The 19199-nt window shown below is 38.4% G+C and overlaps 1 protein-coding gene across 2 annotated transcripts in view; it reads left to right on the top strand.

The window, feature by feature from the left end:
* rin3 (Ras and Rab interactor 3) overlaps nt 1–18600 on the top strand; it is a 44398-nt gene extending 25798 nt beyond the window's left edge. For both annotated transcript variants that reach the window (XM_041813089.1, XM_041813088.1), the window contains 8 exons: nt 6247–6427; nt 6523–6691; nt 10988–11109; nt 11199–11385; nt 11866–11997; nt 12673–12839; nt 13488–13602; nt 15720–18600. In XM_041813089.1, the coding sequence (XP_041669023.1) occupies nt 6247–6427; nt 6523–6691; nt 10988–11109; nt 11199–11385; nt 11866–11997; nt 12673–12839; nt 13488–13602; nt 15720–15979 (1333 nt within the window). In that variant the 3' untranslated portion in view covers nt 15980–18600. The remainder of the gene's footprint in view (nt 1–6246; nt 6428–6522; nt 6692–10987; nt 11110–11198; nt 11386–11865; nt 11998–12672; nt 12840–13487; nt 13603–15719) is intronic.
* The last annotated feature ends 599 nt before the right edge of the window (nt 18601–19199 follow it).

Genomic DNA, 19199 nt, shown 5'->3' with positions numbered 1-19199 from the left:
GACAGCAGGAAAGACTTGGGCAAAAGTGGAGCTGGATGTGGGGATACATCTCCATTATGTCCTCCCACTTTGGTTCTGATTAAACTGGTGTGAACCTGGGCAGGTTCACCAGAAAGCACCAAGGTTCTGAGACTCCAGAAAGAAACCAGAGCCAGAACCGTGTCCGTCTGAAAACACCTAAATGGTGCTTCCTTTGGTACCATACAGCAAATTGGACAGTATACATGTAACTCTGTAAGACAAAAGTTCACACAGATTTTGACGATCATTTGGGTCCAAGTGTCCAGTGTTGTTTTAACACTGTAGACAGTGGAGTAAAATATCAACATTGAAATAGTGTTAAATTTCAAACAATTCAATTCAATTTTATTTATACAGCACATTTCATACAAATGTAAACTCAATTTGCTTTACAGAGGATAAAACAGACATAAAACAAACAGCAACAAAGATACACTTTTAAGTCAAGAAAAACAGAAATTTAAGGCAAAATAATTACTGATCTTGGACACACCTAGCACCAATCTGTACAACATTTTGCATATGCTAACGTTGGGGTCTCCTAAAGGAGCATATTCAAATCCATGAACAGTTCTGCACACAAAGAAAACCTAACAGCCAAAGGCTTAAGAGAAAAGCAGTGTTTTAAGGCCACTTTTGAAGGAACTAAATGTTTCGCCTGCTCTCAGATCAGCAGGTAGTTTGTTCCAGAGGAAAGCACCATAGTGACTAAATGTACCTTTGCCAGATTTAGTTTTAATTTTAGGTACATTAAGGAGACACGTGCCTGATGATCGGAGAGGTCTGATGGGATGGTAGTCAGTGAGAAGGCCAGAAAGATACTGGGGTGCCATAGCAATCAGAGATTTGTAGACTAGAAGTCATATTTTGAAATCAATTCTGTACCGAACAGGAAGCCAGTGATGATTTTTCAGTACAAGTCTAATATGTTCTGTTTTCCTTGTCCTTGTAAGCACTCTAGCAGCAGCATTTTGGATGAGCTGGAGCCTTCCAATTTTTTTTAGACTTTTTAGAAGGTCCAGCTAAAAGGGCATTGCAGTAATCTAACTTGCTTGATATACTGTAAATGCATGGACCAGCTTTTCAGAGTCCAATTGTGAAATGAAGTACCGCAGTTTAGAAATGTTTTTCAGGTGGTAGAATGCTGTTTTTGTAACAGCGGTTATGTGATTTTGGAAGTTTGGGAGTGTTAAAATCCACACTTTTCTCAGTTAACTCTGCCTCTAACAGCAACACTTGAAAGATTTACAGGTGCAACCCTCACAGAGGGCAAATGACCTCTGATACAGTGTACTTTTGAAACCTACTGGGGTAAAATGTACCACAGCAAAGGTCATATTTAGCACAAAAATAGATTAAAATCTACACTACAGATTTAACACCCTGCCAGGGTTTATATGGGAACAACAAATAAAGTGTTGTTTTTTTAACTTATTAAAGTGTACTTTTAACACAAGATTGTGTTATTTACTTTCACATTGGGTGTAAATCTGATGTATTTTTAATTCAGTAATGATAAACCACAATTAATATGTATTGCCACCTCACATTACTACTACAGCAGTCTTAGGTGTATAATGGCAATCAATCCTACACCTACATATGGGTGAAGTAAAGACCAAGGAGAGAGGGGAAACTCGAGAACAATTACAAACAGCAAAAATATTTAAAACACATACTTGAATAGTAACTTCAGCTTTAGAATATTAATGAGTTTTTAAATATTCGAGTTATTTTCAAACCCCAAAATTTGTTCCAACAGCTTAAACTACACTCATGGTGCAGAAGTGTACCATCAAAAACAATAATTCACCAGAAACATGAGTAAAGGACCCCCAACAGTGATCACTGAACAACAGGCAACATCTAAAGACATCTGAAAGGTCTAAATCACACCTTGCACAAAGGCATGATGGGAAAACTCTGACCCCAGATTTGAAATGGCAGCGGGCCGAGCTTGGATCAGTTGACTCTCTGCAGTGTATAACACAGTGAGAGAACTCCAACACAGAAGGACATTTACTGTGAGTGGAGTTAAAATTACACTTTGAGTGTTAAATTAACACTGACAATGTTTAACACTGAGAATTTAACACTCCAGTGTTTGCTGTTTTACAGTTTGGCTTTCTGCATGTTTATAAAATAATGACAAAAATGGAAAAATGGTGACCAGCACTCAAACAGGAGCCAGCACCAGTGGTTCATACTAAAGAGCCAACTCACCTGCAAATGAAATCTTAACTCAGTCTCCAACAGAAAAGCTGTTAAAGAAGTGCAGCTAGCCTCTTAGCTCAGTAATAGACCCCTCAAGAATCTTGTCTCCCTTTAGACACACAGTAGGAGGGCTTCAGGACTGTGTAATTTGTGGTTTTAATCGCCTCCACACCACTCGATTCAGTTACCTTGTGGGAAAATCCCTTCTTTGTAAACCGTAGGGGTCATACTAAGTGTGTTGAAATTTTCTAATAACTTTAACGTAGTAACTTCTCTTTTCTTCTGCATGAACACGTTAGAGTCAGAGTCTCAGCAGTGTACTGAATCATGTTTTTGCAAATCATGTGATTGTGTTGCACCTCAGACTCTACCTCTAGAGGAAAAAGAGTTCAAATATAGAAATTTGTGGTTCACTAACTCTTGAGAATCAAGGATGTCAGCGTCACCAAAACAACACGTCTTAAAGTGTGTCACTCATGAGCCAGAGGCCAGAGTGTGACTCTTAAGTTTCATGCTGTTATTTAACTGTGATTTTATATGTTACACAATAATGAATTCTTAAAGTATAAACAGTCATTTTTGATGTTTAGGTATGACTATGATATTTGAATTGATTTGACATGCAGGAGTTCACACACTGGGAAAAGCACTCCTTGGAGCCTTATTGACATTAACAAAGGTCACGACTGAGTCCTGGCACTGCTACAGACACAAAGATCAAGTTTAAAAATGGCATCATTTATTACTATCTCATAATTATTTCTTATAATGTGACTATTAATTCTTTTTATATCAGGGTCAAGTTTAAAACTTTAAAAAGGGCTGTTAACAGTAACGCCTTAACACTTGTGATTAATCTTCAAACCTTAACGCATTAAAAAAAAATAATGCAGTTTAATCAAATGACTAAGTTTGACCACAACTTGCTCCTGTAGTCTCCAGCACAGATGTTTACATGCCTGGGGGTGAAGAGGTGAGAAGGTCAGACAGCCAGCAGTGATGAGCGAGGAGACAGACCCAGGTCTACTTAAAGGCAATTTTCTTTTTATGAAGCTGGTGAATGTTAGTGAAGATAAAACCAAAATTGTGGGTACATGCTGCAGTGATGAACTGTCTTTACACCGAAGCACAATGAGTCTTAAGTTCCACCTTCAGGCAAAGCACATCTTTGCTAATGTTTGCAAAGACGCTAACGACAGCACGGGATCAAGCCATGGTCATACCACTCTGTTCAGCTGCTTCAGGACAGTTTTCTTCTTCAGCTGCTCAGATAAATGCTGAAAAGTGCTCCAAAACTTTGAGACAGTCCTGTTTGTTAACAATATTAATCCAGTGTAGAAATCCACGGTGGAATCGGCAAAATTGAAGTTAATTGGCAAACTTTACGAGCTGAAGATGGAAAATATGATGCGTTCAGGTAACCTTGGTAAATTAGACGACTGTATTATATATGTTATGATGTGTTGTTTGTCACATAAAAATGGGAAAATGTTGTTTTTGATGAGAAACTTCAATAAATACAGTGAATCTGTGTTTATATTTGAGGGATATACAATAGATGTGACAGACTGAATCATAGCTTTTTAACTCAAGCACAACTCAGCTAAGACCACTTGTAGTTTAAATATTTGCCCTTATTTTGTATTTCCACCAAACTATAGAAAGTATTGATAGTGGTATCGATAAGGACTCAGATCAGCACTTTATTGTGCTGTACATAGAATTAAAAGAATGAAAATATAACCTTTAAAAATCTGCTGTGATAAATCATGATTAATCGTAGCGTAGTGATGTGATTAACTTGATTAATTTTTTTAATCGAGTAACAGCACTAGTTTTGAAAAGTATACATGATATTTTCATTATTCAAAAAGCAATGAGCACAGTTTAAGTAAAATACCAGTTATTGCTAAATTTGGCAGGTCAAATGAAGCCTGGTACCCAAATGACAAGCCATTTGAGAGCAGAGCTTCATGCTGAGCCGAGCCAAATGGTCCTGATCATTTACAAGAGCTGAAATTCCCATCACTGTTGTGGAAAAAGAGAGATATGGGAACTAGGAGGGATTCCTAAATGGAGTTTAGCACACCCGTCATGAGGATGTCACACCCATTTCCACAGGCAGAAGGTCACTTACTGAATAGGTAACTTCACTCATGGTTACAGTGTACATTTAAGGACAACCTCAGGTCCCCGAGTGAGGTGTCAGGTGTCATGAAGAAGCATCAGGTCTCAGGAAACCAGTTGGGTAACACTTTCTATGCCTATAATGCTGTATAACCGTAGTTATGACCACTCATGACTATCTATAATGCCTTATAACAGTACTCATAATGATTAAAATGTATTAAAACCCATTATAATGTACTGTATTTTAGATGAGGTTATAAAGAATTCTGAATGTTTATGAAGCCTTATACATGAATGTACACTGTAAGACAATATAACTATGTATATAAATCATTATAGTTAAATTATAAATCATAATGACTACAATCACAAGGCATTATAAATAGTCATGAGTGATTATAACTTTGGTTATGCAGCATTATAGGCACGTTATACCTCATTATAAGTATGATCATAATGAGTTACAAAGCATTATAGAGAGGGGCATAGAAAGTGTTACCAACCTGGTTTCTTGAGACCTTGCACTTTTTTTCCTGACACCTTTTTTGATGCCTTTTTTCCTGAAACCTTATGCCTTTTTTCTAAGACCTGAGGCTTTTTTTTTCCTGAGACCTTGCGCCTTTTTTCCTGAGTCTTTTTTTTTTTCTGAGGCCTGATGCTTTTTTCATGACACGTGACATCTCTCTGAGACCTGTCCTAAAACGTACACTGTACATGGTGCAAAAGTGACTCTAACACCAAGAACTTGCGCTAAAGAATCTTAAGTTATTTCTGCAAAACAGACATAAAAACACATATAATCAGTCTCTTTAAACTTTTAGTCTAAAAATATGATAACCAAGGACATGCTATGAAAACTGCTGAAGTTTTTTATACAATGTAGTTTTTCTCTCATTGTAGTGGCATCAATAACTCTGGAATAACTGATTGATAGAAAATTTATTTCAATCTATTTTAATAAATCAACCACTTGAGTTATTTTTAAAGTGAGTCTTCAAGCGTCCAGTGAAAGGAAGAGCTTCTGGAGTAATTTTAGTTATACCCATTAAAAGTGCAATGTCTGCGATGTCACACAGAACTTCAGCGCCCTCTATCTGCAGTCCATGACTAGAGATGAGGTAGCATCTCTTTGGTCAACACAGAAGGATTAAAATCTACTTGTTATGCTGCAGCATGCACCAGAATTTCTGAAAGTAATCCTAAAGTGTTAAATTTAGAGGATCCATATATGAAGGTTCACACACACCTGCTGTCACACCAATTAATCCTACAACAGACTGCAGCCATTCTTGAAGTACACACCTAATGTTTTTGGGTAGAATTTACTATGTTTTTGTGTTGCAACACAAAACATAAAACTAAAGCTTCTGTAAGTCGCTTTAGCTGATTATGAAAAGGCTGAATTTAATACTAGTGCTTCTGCACAGACTACAGATGCAAAAAAGAGCCCCAGCCATAAAACTGAGTTCTTCTGTGGTTATTTTTGATAACTGAAACTACTGCTGCAGGTAGGTGTTGCACAAAACCAACATCAGGTTGCAGAAACAACCTTTGCATTTTCACAGCAAATATTCAGAGTAAGTAGGCTAATATGCTAAAGTGTAAATGTTTTAAAGTATGTGCAGATCTTTATGTGACACATTTCCCTGCAGAGACGTCTCACATCAGTGAAGACTGACCTTCATAATCAATTTGCAGCATGATGTTGATCAAAGACTCAAAGTCACGAGCCTAGTCATGTTTCACAGAAGGTTTCTATGTTTAAAAGTTTCTTCAAGCGTCACTGAATCAAACACTGTGGCTGGGAGCATGACAAATCAATGATAGATCTGCTAGACATGAGGAAAACTCAATAAAAAGAGGCGTTTGTTTAATTTTCAGCCGGCCTTCAGAGAGCCGCAGCCCCAAAGTGGCCGTCAGAAGAACTCCCACCACCGTGATGTTGGACCGAGCTCGATACCGCCTCTCCACCGTCCTCACCGGCCTCATCAGCCACGACCGCCGCCTCACTCAGCGCATCGTGGAGCTCGCCAGGGACCCTCTGACCTATTTTGGAAACCTGGTGAGCACAGACACCACATTGTGAGCTGGCAGATTTGGATTTACTTTATCCATAAAAATAGAATCATCTTAAGCTTTTCATTTCATATTTTTAAGGTGAAAGAGCACCGAGCGTTCACCCTGGAGACCATGTCGAACCACGCGTCATCCACGGAGCTGCTACAGGAGATTAGACAGATGGTGACTCAGCTGAAGAGCTACCTGCTGCAGAGTACAGAGCTGCAAGCCATGCTGGAGCCACAGCAGTACACTCAGGACAAACTGGGTAACTTTCATCTTATATCTATGCACGTTTTTCCTTATGCATTCTTTAAAGTTTCAGCAGGGGGCTTTAGTAAAACTTCAACTAACAAGGACCACCCTATCAGCAGGATGCAGTCTCATGATTTTTATTATTCATACTGGAACTGTGACTCTGAATCAGTAGATGTTTTGGCTGAATCCCAATTCTTCACTTAACCCTCAATCTTACCCTCAAGCTCAACCCTCCGTCTTAACTCGCCCCTCAAAACCAAGTGTAAGGGCCATCTGATGACTTAGAAATGGGACACCCCTTAATAGCAGTTACGATTTCAGACTTTAGAGGGCGGTAATGTGCCAAAACTGCGTAGTCTGTCGATTTAGAGGAAGAAGAAGAACGAGAACATAGAGGAGAAGGATTACAATCGTAAAAATAAAATTAAATGTTACGCAACAAAAAGGAAAATAATCCATAAAATAACATTAAACAAAGATAATGGGGTGGTTTTCATAATAGTTAGATCTTTATTGACAAAGAAATTTACATTTGTAGCTCGATTTCTTCCCTGCGTTCGCAGCCATCTTTCTTTGAGTGATAACCCTCAACACCAAGGGAGCTCCAGGAACATCTCAAAATTGAGGGAGATAAAGCCCTCAAACTCACTCCTCAACTCAACTCTTCGGAGAATTGGGACACCCCTCGCACTTTGCAGGAACGTGCATTTTGAGACTGTGGATTAGGATTGAGGATTAAAGGGGCTCTGTGCATGATTTAGAAAAATATCGGTGTAGCGACACCTCCGGCCATGAGGCGAACTACAATAACATTGTGTTGCTCGTCCATGACGGCGCACTCCTTGCTCATGAACGAGCCTCCGGTTTATCAGCTGATACACATGCAGACCAAGGTGATTTACCGGCATCATGTATACAGAGGAGGAAAGTGAACACTTAAAAGTTCCACAAACTAAAAATAAAAATGGATAAAGTATATTTGAACCTCTATGCGGACACGGCACAAAATTAAATATTGTTTCACGTGAGGCGATTAAAAAAGGACAATACTTTTGTGACCATTTCTATGAATGAACAACTTCGCTACTTAGTGCAGCACTGACCAATTTAATTGTCTTTTTACGTGTGTAATGTATGATGTGTATTGAATGGGACGCGTTTTAGAGCAGAAGCAACAGGGCTAACGTTGCTTAGCTCTGATTATGGTGCCTCGACCGCAGATATCAGATAGCTGACATTATGTGTTGAAGATTTTTTTTACGAACTACTTATCAAAAAATAAACTCAGTAAGTTGAGTCCAGTGCCAGGAAGCAAGAAAAAGATGCAGTATTATCCGGTAAACACTAAATCAGCAACGTGACACTCTCGTTTTTTGGATAGCATCTTCGTTAGCAAGCTAATGTGATGTAGCGTATGGTTTATACAACATAAAACACTACATTGTATTTCATGGTCCAGAGTGATGCCTTACCTTTTCAACAGAAAGACGGCGATCTCTGCATCATTATTTATCCCGAGCGCAGAGCGAAGTTCCCTCCATTTCTCAAATGCTCCACCGATATTTATCCTCAATTTCCTCCTGCGTCAGTCACACTCTCCTTTAGCTTGACGAGCTTCAGCAGATAAAACTATCTTGTTTTTTTATGTTTTCGCAGAGTTTGTGTGGGTGTCTGGGTAGAGTTAGCTGGTCGTTTACTTGCCTTCTCCATTACCGTTTCTCTCTCTTCTCCATTCAACACACCGTTTTCAGGTATAAACAGAGCAAGGGGGTGCGAGCGTTACATAGAACCTGACGTCACTTCTGTTGAGATTTTGCGGAAAATTCGGCCTGAATTCTTCACAGAGAAATGGCTCCACAGGCTACAGGCAAACAAGGAGGACATAAAGAGCCTCATTTGTCACATCAGGATAAAGTGCGCACCACTATATACTCAAAAGTGGGAAGATTTAAAGCAAAGTCTTACATAGAGCCCCTTTAAGGGGAGAATTGGGATTCAGCCTTAATGTGTTGCTGACACCAGTTTGGGGAAGCTTTGAGGATCCTTGTAGCTTCCAGAAACAATAAGGCCGCTTCGGAGAGGAAAAAAGAGAGAACTAGAGAATAAGAAGCGGAACGTAGATTTTCCCCTCATGATGTCATGTGGGGAGTTAGCCCCACCGCCAGCTTCTGTTGGCTCTCCCAGCTTGGAAGAAATTTCCGCCCTCCTCTCCTGATCTTCCTCTCCGCTGCCAGCTAAGATCCTGGATAGCTTGGTGGGTTACCCTTCTGACTTTGGTCTGGGAGATTAATGGTTCAAATCCCAGTCAGGTTATTAACTTTAAATAATAGCATCTGTAACATCAGGAGTACCACATCCATTTCCTGAGAGGGGTGTGGTCAGGGGCGGAGTTAGACAGCTCATTGACATTTAAAGCCACAGATGCAGAAACAGCTCGTTCTGAGCAGGGCTGAAACAGAGCGGTTTTTAGTCATGCAAAAATCCAATATTGGAGTGTTTTTTCAGCAACAAACTTCACAGGCATGTTTTGGGGACCTCTGAACGCAATATAAACTTGTCTTAAAGGGTTAAAATATGTCCCATTTAAGAAAAGCTCCACATTTATGGTCTCAGGTCTTTGTAACAAAGGTCAAGATGTGATTTTTGACACATGTTGGTCTTAGTAGCCTTGGCCTGATTTCCATCAGGATTAAAAACGTGTCATTCGTGGTCGACAGGATACGACTTAAAATGAAGGGCGTTTTAAACATATAACATGGAGAGAGAAGCAGTCATTTTGTTTTTCTTATTTTTTGGGTTGAACAAGAAAACTTTTTCAAAATAGTGGTCAAATTTATCTTTGTTGATGTCTTTCTTCTGATTTGATTTTATGGTAATTAATTAAGGAATAAATAAGGTTGGTCACATGATAAGGACGTGAAGGTAATAATTTCAAAACAAAAGCCAGAGAGACAGAAAAGAAGGATCTCAGATAAATGAATAAAAGTGTTGATTTTAGGATGTTAATTGATGTGTAGTGATGCTCAATTAGATTGTTTTGGGCAGGTGATGATTTCTTACTCTAATGACTGATAATTGATAAGATATGTCTGCACATCTGGGAGTAAAGGAGGTTAATATGCTATGGGAAAAGATATTTGACATTCATGTTCACCTAGAAACACAGTTCTGACTTTCCAACTGTTATTTATTCCTTTTTTGTAACTTTAAATTTAGTGCAATACTGTGCAAACAAAGTTAATAGTAAACTACAACACTCATACTTGGATTTTAAAGAGTTTTCTTGTTCAGTTTTGACATGATTTGAATTTAAATGTCTTAACAAACTTTAAAATCAGACATTTAAATCAACTTAACAAGAATGCAGGTGCAATATGTCAAATCAGATATTTTCCTATAAAATATGGGTCACTTTCCAAAAAATGAGTGCATTCCTCAATTAAGAAGTAAGGAGCTAAAAATCTGTTGAAAATTAATCTGCAGATGAAACCCACCAATGATAACACACCGCCATGCAAAATAAATGGAGAGGTTTGGTTCACAGCTGTTATTTTGACTGCACAATTTAGAACTGAAAGAGAGCAGATGTTTTTCATAGGAATTGAAAATATTCACTGACATAAGTCATATCAAAGGGTGGTATAAAATGTAAAATGAAATACAAAGCAATGTTGTCTGGTTAAACTTCTGTTCCTGATGTTGTTGATCAGACTGTGAGTGAAACCACATCAAACAGAGCAAAGATACGTCTAAGAAGCAGCAGCAGATCAGGAGACAGTCAGACTGATTTAGTCATTAATGGCTTTTAGTCTGTCTCTGAAAAACTTTCTTAGTTTTCAAATGTCTGCTGAATCAGCACTGTGCCAGCACTAGCTTTTGGCTTAATGCAAATGCTAACGGCTAACGCTAGTATATTCATATTCTGTTAATAGTCCGTTGCTAGGATGACGACTCTGATGTGACTTTTAAGATCTGTTGTGTTAAAATTTTTCCTCCCTTGAGTATCTTTATGGAGCACGTTTTAGAAACATCAGTGGCATATTAATGTGTGGTTTGGGAACGAGCTGGTACAAAGAGCCAGCTCTTTTACAAGAGCGATAAGATCCAGATCCTGTTTGAGAGCAGTCTAGTATTATTATTATTAAAAATTATATTTTGTGTGTGTCTGTATGTTAAGTGATTGATTAGAAGGGATGATCTTTTCCGCACACTGCTCTACCAGGGGCATTTTATCTCCCTTACTGTATGGGCGTTTATTTTCACGTTTTTACCCCTTACTGTTTGGCTTCATGCTTGTGTTCTGCAGAGAGCATCGTAGAAGCAGCGATGTGTAAGAGCGTCCTGAAGCCGCTGAGGGAGCCGATTTATCAGAGTCTGGAGAAACTTCACTCCAACGACAACAGCCTCAAACAGCTGGCAGAGAACCAGGTCGGCCTGCCTGACTCAACGAGTCTTTCAAAGAATGAAACACTAAAAAAAAAAAAAGGGTGTGTTAACATTGTATTGTTGTGTGTCAGTCCATTGTTCTCGGCAGCACCACCACAGCTTTAGGAATAACCACGGCCGTCCCAGAGGCCTCTGCTATGGAGAAGATCAGCATCAAATTGAACAACCTCCATCTGGAATATTCTCCACAGAAGAAGATCGAGATGCTGCTGAAAGCCTGCAAGATCATCTATGACTCCATGTCTGTCAGCAGTCCAGGTCTCCATTTTTAAGCTTTTCTTATAACCTTTTTCTTCACAGGATAAGCATAGACAACACTTTATACCAACTACACATTTAACATTTATAAAGCATTAGAAAGCTTTAGCAAAGCTGATGTCATCATTTATAATTCATCATTAATTTATGTCATTTATAAACACTATTATACATGCTTTACTGATGCATTAGTAAAGCAAGAAAATCCTAATCCTAGTGTTTCCTTAACTTGTGGATGCACAAGTGTGCACTTGTGCTGTTGTGGTTGTTGTTTTTGTAAATCTAACAGCCATTTACTGTCTTTGCTCTAACAGAGTGAACATTTGTCTGCATGTGTAGTCAAATTTTGGAGCAAAGTGCATAAAATAATCTAACTTCTCCACCTCAAGCCCAGATCTCTCCAGAGCTTTCTCTGTCCAAAATATTCAAGTATTTATTTCTAAAAGTGTGTGTTTCGTGTTTCTTTGTGTGCGTGTTCAGGGCGGGCCCACGGAGCTGATGACTTCCTGCCAGTAATGATGTACGTCCTGGCCAGATCCAATCTTTCCGCCCTGCAGCTGGATGTGGAGTACATGATGGAGCTGATGGACCCCTCTTTAGCACTGGGAGAAGGTACAAACACACAGTTTTATTAGAATTTCAGCTCCATAAGAGGGCTTAAATGTGTACTGTGGCACTTCAGAGAAAAAAATGGTTTCAATTTAGTGTTAAACTTAAAAGATTTAATATAAAATCACTGTCTATTTTACCCAAACACTGCGGTGTAGTTTAAAAGTGAGCTTCTTGATACTCAAGCTTTGATCATTCAAAAATAATTTTATTTTCCCACATTTTTTTAACATAGAAATACCTAAGAGGCCTGTGGCCATCTGTAGAATTATCATTTAGTCTTGTGCATGGCATATTTAATGGTCAGACAGACAAAAAACTGCATCCCTAAAGTCCCACAGAAAGGCACAGCCAAAGCATATGAGTTAAAGTAGCTGGGCTGATTTACATGTATCACAAGTCTGGTCCAAAAATGAGTAAATTTAAGCCAGTTTATCTTTGTGAAGCAGAGCTGTTAAGAGTTGTATTAGTTCATGTCTGCTGTGGGGGATGAGGAGTGTATTCTGTTCATTTTTAGTTTCTTTTCCAACAGAAAGAGTTTAGGGCAAGGAAAAAATTCTCCATTATTTTACCTTTTCCACCACTTAAAACATTTAAATCAAACCCTTACTTTGAAACCAAGGTCTTCTCTACATTATTGCTGTCACCAACCCTGTGTCCTTGTGTTTGTTTTTGCAGGTTCTTATTACCTGACCACCACGTACGGCGCTCTGGAGCACATTAAGACCTTCGACCAGCAGAGGTCAGCGACGCGGCAGCTGAGCAGAGAGGTTCAGGACTCCATCCACCGCTGGGAGAGACGACGCACGCTCAACCAGGAGCGCATGGCCCAGGGATCTGTGCGGGTAACCACACACACACACACACACACACACACACCCCCCAAACATCACTACAAATAGTGACTGCAAGCCTCTGGAGGATCCTACACCTTGAGGTTGGTGGGACTCCAGAGGCACAAGCAGCTTCAAATACCTGTTTGCTGCTTTGTAATGGCATTTTAGCAGCTGCTCTCTTAATCTGATGAATTTGTCTGTCAGAAACCTTCCTCATTATGCCTTTATCTCTATGAACCTGTCTGTGCTCTGAATCAGCCACAAATTTCTTCACGCTTAAGTTTTCCTGAAATATCTAATGTTTTCATTCCTTGTCCAAGGCATTGAACTATTTGAGGCTTTTCAGCAGCAGAGATCCTTTTTCTTTCCTATATTGCTGAAACCAGTGGCCTGCTTGATAATGTAGAACGTCCTTCTTAAGCAGTTTTCTTTTGATTAGGTTCACCTGGCAAACTAATGATCACAGGTGTCTGAGATTGATGTCAGTGATCCAGAGAGCCCTGAGACACAATACCATCCATGAGTTTGATAAAAAAAACAAACAAAAAAAAAAAAAAGAATGTTTAGGACACTAAAATCCAATTTTCATAATAATTTGGAACGCGGTGTATTTCCATCAGTTATCTTTCTCATTGTGTGTTTTTGTTTTGTTTTCAGGACTTTTTAACCGTGTGTTGTCCTGAAGTTGGAGCCAACTCCAAGACTCTCGGCGTCCTCCCGACCACAACCATCCAGGAGCTGGCAGAGCAGTGTGCTGCACGCTTTGAACAAGGTGAAACGAGGGTCACATTTTATTTCATTTTACGGCTGCTTCAAAAGAAAAAAAAGCATTTGGGTACTGTATGAAACAGTATTTCAAGTTTTTGTGATTAATATTGGTGTCTCTGAATGACCTACCAAACCAAATCACTGCTTTTCAGGGAATCAGATAAAAGTCCTGCATTTTTTTCAAATAATTTAACATAAATGAAAAATAAAATCTCTAACAGATGTAAAGGGTGACCAACAGCACTGATTTATGAAAAAAATTTGGATAATGAAAAATGGAGATACAAGGTTTGGGCTTAAAGCCGGCGATTTGAATGTTAGAGCTTTTCACATTAATTGTAAGTGTAAATAAGAAAAGAATGCAATGGTTTGCAAATCTCATAAACCCATATTTTATTCACAGTAAACCATCATTACCATTTGATGAAAAATATTAGCTCATTTTGAATTTGATGGCAGCATTGCATCTCCGAAAAGTAGGGACAGGGCCATGTCCACCATTGTGTTGCATCCCCTCTTTGCTGGATTTTTCGTTTTTGTGATGCACCAGATGTTTTGGTCTGGACTGCAGGCAGGCCAATTCTACTGTAAGCAGAAATATGCAAGGCCTTCCCTGAAAGAGACATCGTCTGAATGGGAGCATATGCTGCCCTGAAACCTCTGTACTCTTTTCAGCATTGATTCTTTCCAGACGTGTAAGCTACCCATGTCATAGGCACTAATGTAACCCATACCATCAGAGATGCAGGCTTTAGAACTGTGCACTAATAACAAGCTGGATGGTCCCTCTCCTCTGTAGTCTGCAGGACACTACATCCGTGGTTTCAGAAAAGAATTTCACATTTTGTTTCATCTGACCACAGAACAGTTTTCCATTTTGCCTCAGTCCATTTAAAATGAGCTTCGGCCCAGAGAGGACAGCAGAGTTTCTGGATTGTGTTCACTTATGGCTTCTTCTTTGCATGAAACAGCTTTAGCTTTAGCTTGCCTTTGTTGATGGGATAGCCAACTATTCTGACAGACAATGATTTCTAGAAGTGTGATTTACAGTACAGAACCATGCACATCCTGACTTTTCGGAGATATGCTGCTGCCACCAAATTTAATAATATGTGTTAAACCTGTGTAAATGAGAAGAAAAGATAGGGTCTAATCCACATATAGTAGCATGTACAAAGGCAAACTGTAGATAAGTGATCTTCAACTGTTGGCTTGGGGGCCACATCAGGACCCCACATTGTCCCATCCGGGCCCCAGAGCATCACCAAATTCAGAGCATATGCAGAGGAAAAGATATGTTGTGATAATAATCTCCCGACAGCTGATAAAATAACTCCAAAAGCAACTGAGATTGAAACAGTTTCATCAAGATGACTTTATGTTTTATCCTTTTTCTTTTTCTTTTTTTTTTTTTCAGAAAACCATGTGTCAGCTGTTACTAGGAAATCTTATGCATGTTAAACATGAATTTATCAGTCCATTCCTGGTACACCTGCCATTTTCTATGTTAAATTTTGGCTTCAGGAATATTCAGCTAAAATGTCTCAGTTGCCCCCTTGTGGCTGACTGTGATAAATAGGACTGATGTCACTGATAGAGCCTCACAATTGCATACATTTGACAGAAAATTAAAATATTTAAACAGAAATAAGTTACCAGTTTTAAAAATTCTTAATTTTTTTTAAGCGATTGGCCCCCAAAGTGCCTGTATAGGAAAAAGCTGACCCCTTCTGTAGATCACGGTACAAAAAAGTAGCATCTAACTTCCTGAGGGTGGCTCGTGATTGGTCCAGGGATTAATACATTAACCTTATTTTATTCCTTCTTTTCATCTTCCTCAATGATTTGGTTTTTTTTTTTTTGTTAAAAATAACTCCTATGACTGGCCTTTTTTTCATGACAGTCACTATGTGACTTTTACTCTGAATGCTAAATCAACATTTTTTCTGACTGTACAAATATTGAATAAATGTTATGTTGAATACATTGACACCTCCTGGTTTTCCATGCCTGGTTTGAATCCTCTTAAGTAAACAGCTACTCTGTGAATGATTTTTCTGTAGCCTTTTCATGACAAATATTCCCTTGGTGACGTATTAACATCTTCTTTCTCTCCCTCAGACTCGTACATACTCAGCGTGTACATGGACGGCGCCCAGCGCCCCCTGGCCCCCGCGGAGCTTGCCGTCAGCGTAAAGAACAGCTGTCAGCCTGGATCCTACTGCTTTGTCTATCACCCTGCCAACCAGCCAATCAAACAGCCCCCTCGCAGCTGCCCCACTGACCCACCCCCGGCTCCACCCACACAGATCCTTACCCCAGCTGATGCATCAGCCGTTGATAGTGAGGAGGCGGAGGAGCAGAGTCTGATTAGCTTGTAGTCGTTTCAGTGTCACCGTGGAGGCTACAATAACTACATCACTGTGCTTCAATGAAGAACTGGCAGCAGAGGAGGGAAGTTCAGTTTGGTTTAATAGAAGAAAACTCTTTAAGGAAACACGAAGGATATGTAATGAACACCTTCCTTCTGTTGTGTTAGATTTAAGCTGTTAAAAATGTGATTCCAGTATTTCCTTTGTAACTTAGGCCTGATTTTGATACTTTATGGGGTCTAAATTTCTTATTAATTATTTCAGCAAGCCAACTCCAAAAAGGCAGCAGCATCACCCAATAAGGAAACTGATAAAAGCTCAAATTAAAACCAAATTAGTCAAACAAATATGATGCTTTGATACTGTCAGGCCCTGAAACGAAGACTTAATATCCCAAAAACATTGCAGAAACATTTCACACTGAAGATAACTTAAGTAAAGTACCTTTTCCCTAGGGGGTAAGATGCATTTCTGAACTAAAAACAGACATTTTTCTGCCTCTATAGAGACAACAGCAGTGGTTTTACATGGCAAAGTAAGGGATGCTAGCGTACTGCTGCCAAAGTAGGGTCATCAGATAACATTCATATCTGTTCTGATACCATGGCAGCAAAAATAGAAGTCCTAGGCACCAAAGATTGGGTGATTTATTGTTTTAATTTCAAAAAGTTGCAGGCAAACTCCTGCACTCTGTCTTGGTTGTGCAAAAACTCTGGCAATGATTTCTTTCCTATCCATATGTATTATAAAATACATACGATGAAACTTTTTAAGGCCCTGTGTCTTAAAATGCTTTCAATCTTTACAAAAATGGGAATTGTACCCTTTTAAACATGGTAGTTGAAGGTTGCAGAGTATCAAACATTTTGACGACTTTATAATAGAAAGGAAGACATCCAAATTTTGTGCGTGTCATGACTGAAATTTGGCCTGGTGGTTTAAAGCACAGTGCTGTCATAGAAAACCTAAAATAAAGATTTTTTTATCACTTTACAGGGACTTTTAAGCCACCTGACATCATCAAAAACAAGTATTTCACCATGCAAAGAGCACAAGAATCTACTGCTGCCACAGACAGGTTGTCACAAATTTAAAATCTCGGGGACCAGTAAAAGCCAAAAATTATCAGTGCCTCTTTTGACTCAGCAGAAACATAAACAGCAGTGATATTCCCTGGCTTTTAGGCAATTTCTTGTTTTTAATCAACAAAAATTGCAAGGAAATCTTCTGCATACACACTGACATCATTTCAGTGGAATAAAGAGTGTGCTGGAGTTTTTTTTAAGGATTTATTCCTCTCATATACACCTGTGTTATGAAAAAGATACCATTCTTTAAATCTATATGCCATCCATGGACGTAACATGGGGGGAAAAGGGTACTGATTACCCGGATTTCAGGGATGGGCCCTGTGGGAGCCTGTAATGAAATGTGTGTTGTTTTTTTTTTTTGTTTTTTTTTTTCTTAGTAATTCAGTCAACAGACTGAAAATTGTTTCAAATAGAGTAAAATACAATACTTGGGGCCCCGCTCCTTCCTTAAAAATGTCCAAATAGTAAAGTCAAGCACTGTGAAATAATGGAAGTAAAAATATTGCTCATATATGGGGGACTTATGGTTCAAAAATAGATAAAAATGCATAGATATTTGAAAAATGATGCAACATTTGCTGCTTGGCTAGCTGGTTAAGGGGGGCCCTGAGAACCATTTTTTCTGGGGGCCCAAAATCCCTATCTACGCCCCTGATGCTATCAATATATCGAATAACAGACTTTATCATTTCAAAACACAGTGCTAAAAGTTTTTTAAAAATCAACAATTTTGACAGTAAAACTTCAGCGAAAGAGCATTTTTTAATTGTTAGGATGCTCTTTTTTTAAAACAAAGACGTCCATTTTAATCTATCTTTGCCAAAATGATTAAAAAATTATAAGTTTTAATATGATTCTAGTAAAATGAACCCAGCTGCAAAGCACACGAAGAAAAAAATGTAAGTCCTAGCAGCTGATATCAGGCCATTTATTGATTTTAATTGCCAGAAGTAGCAGGTGAACTCCCATAGTTCACAACAAATACTGTCAGACACTTTCTGACTGAAACATTGCCTTTGTTTTTGTGCGGTTAAGACAGTTTCTAGGATTTTACATATGAATTTTGGATGTATACATTCCTCTCCTAAATGCCTGTCTTAAGAAAAGAGATGTAGTTTTTAAGATTTAGGTTCTTTTTGATGTTAATATCAGTAAAATAACAGAGATGATATTGTTTTAAACCAGGGGTGTCAAACTCAAGGACTGGGGTCCAAATCTGGCCCATAGTGCAGTTTTACCCGGCCCGCAGAATCATATCATATTTTCGTTAGAACTGGCCCACAGGTCTGAATCCTGCAGCTTTCCTCCAGTATAGAAATTAGAATTTAACCTTGAAGATTTATAATTTCCTTTAAGTCATAAACATTTGAAAAAGTAAAGGGTAAAAATAATGAGATGGAAAGTAAGGAATGAGGGAGAGAAATGTGTTTGTGTTTTCATTTAATATTCTCAATTTGCATCTCAAAATCCTGACTCAAACTTAGCATTTTGAGTTTTTATTTCATACTGTGAACTTTAAGATTACAATTTTAAATTTCAAGATCCTGATTTCAAATTTAATCTCATATTTTGCCCTTTTAAACTTCTAAATTTGACTTTTAATCCCATATTTTGACTTTTTAAACTCACAATTTAGAATTTCATCTCATATTTTCACCTTTTACATTCACAATCTTAAATTTTAAGTTATGTCTCGACCTTTTTAAATTCAAATTATTGTTTTCTTTCTCATATTTTGACCTTTTTAGCTCCTAACTTTGATTTGAAATCCCATATTTAGACCTTTTAAACTCATGATTTTGTATTTTATCTCATATTTTGAGCTTTAAACTCATGATTTTTACTTTCTATTTTATATATTTGCCTTTTCAAAAAATTATTTCTTTACTTTCATCTTTATTTACCCTGTTGGGCCCTGAGGTTAAAGCTAAATTCAGATTTCGGCCCCTGCTGTGATTAAGTTTGACACCCCTGTCTTAAAGTATCAAGTATTACTGAAGCACAGAAAAGCCTGTTGTCATGAAATTCGACTTTTAGACTTTAAGTGCTGATTAAATCTTGATTTGGAGCAAAAAATACATCAAACATCAAAATCACATGGGACAGAAAAGTCAAATTCAGGTGGATGTTCTTTGAGG

This window comes from Cheilinus undulatus, linkage group 18, assembly GCF_018320785.1.
Source record: "Cheilinus undulatus linkage group 18, ASM1832078v1, whole genome shotgun sequence".
NCBI lineage: Eukaryota > Metazoa > Chordata > Actinopteri > Labriformes > Labridae > Cheilinus > Cheilinus undulatus.
Note: the sequence above shows the minus strand (reverse complement) of the source record. Positions and strands in the feature narration are given on the sequence as shown.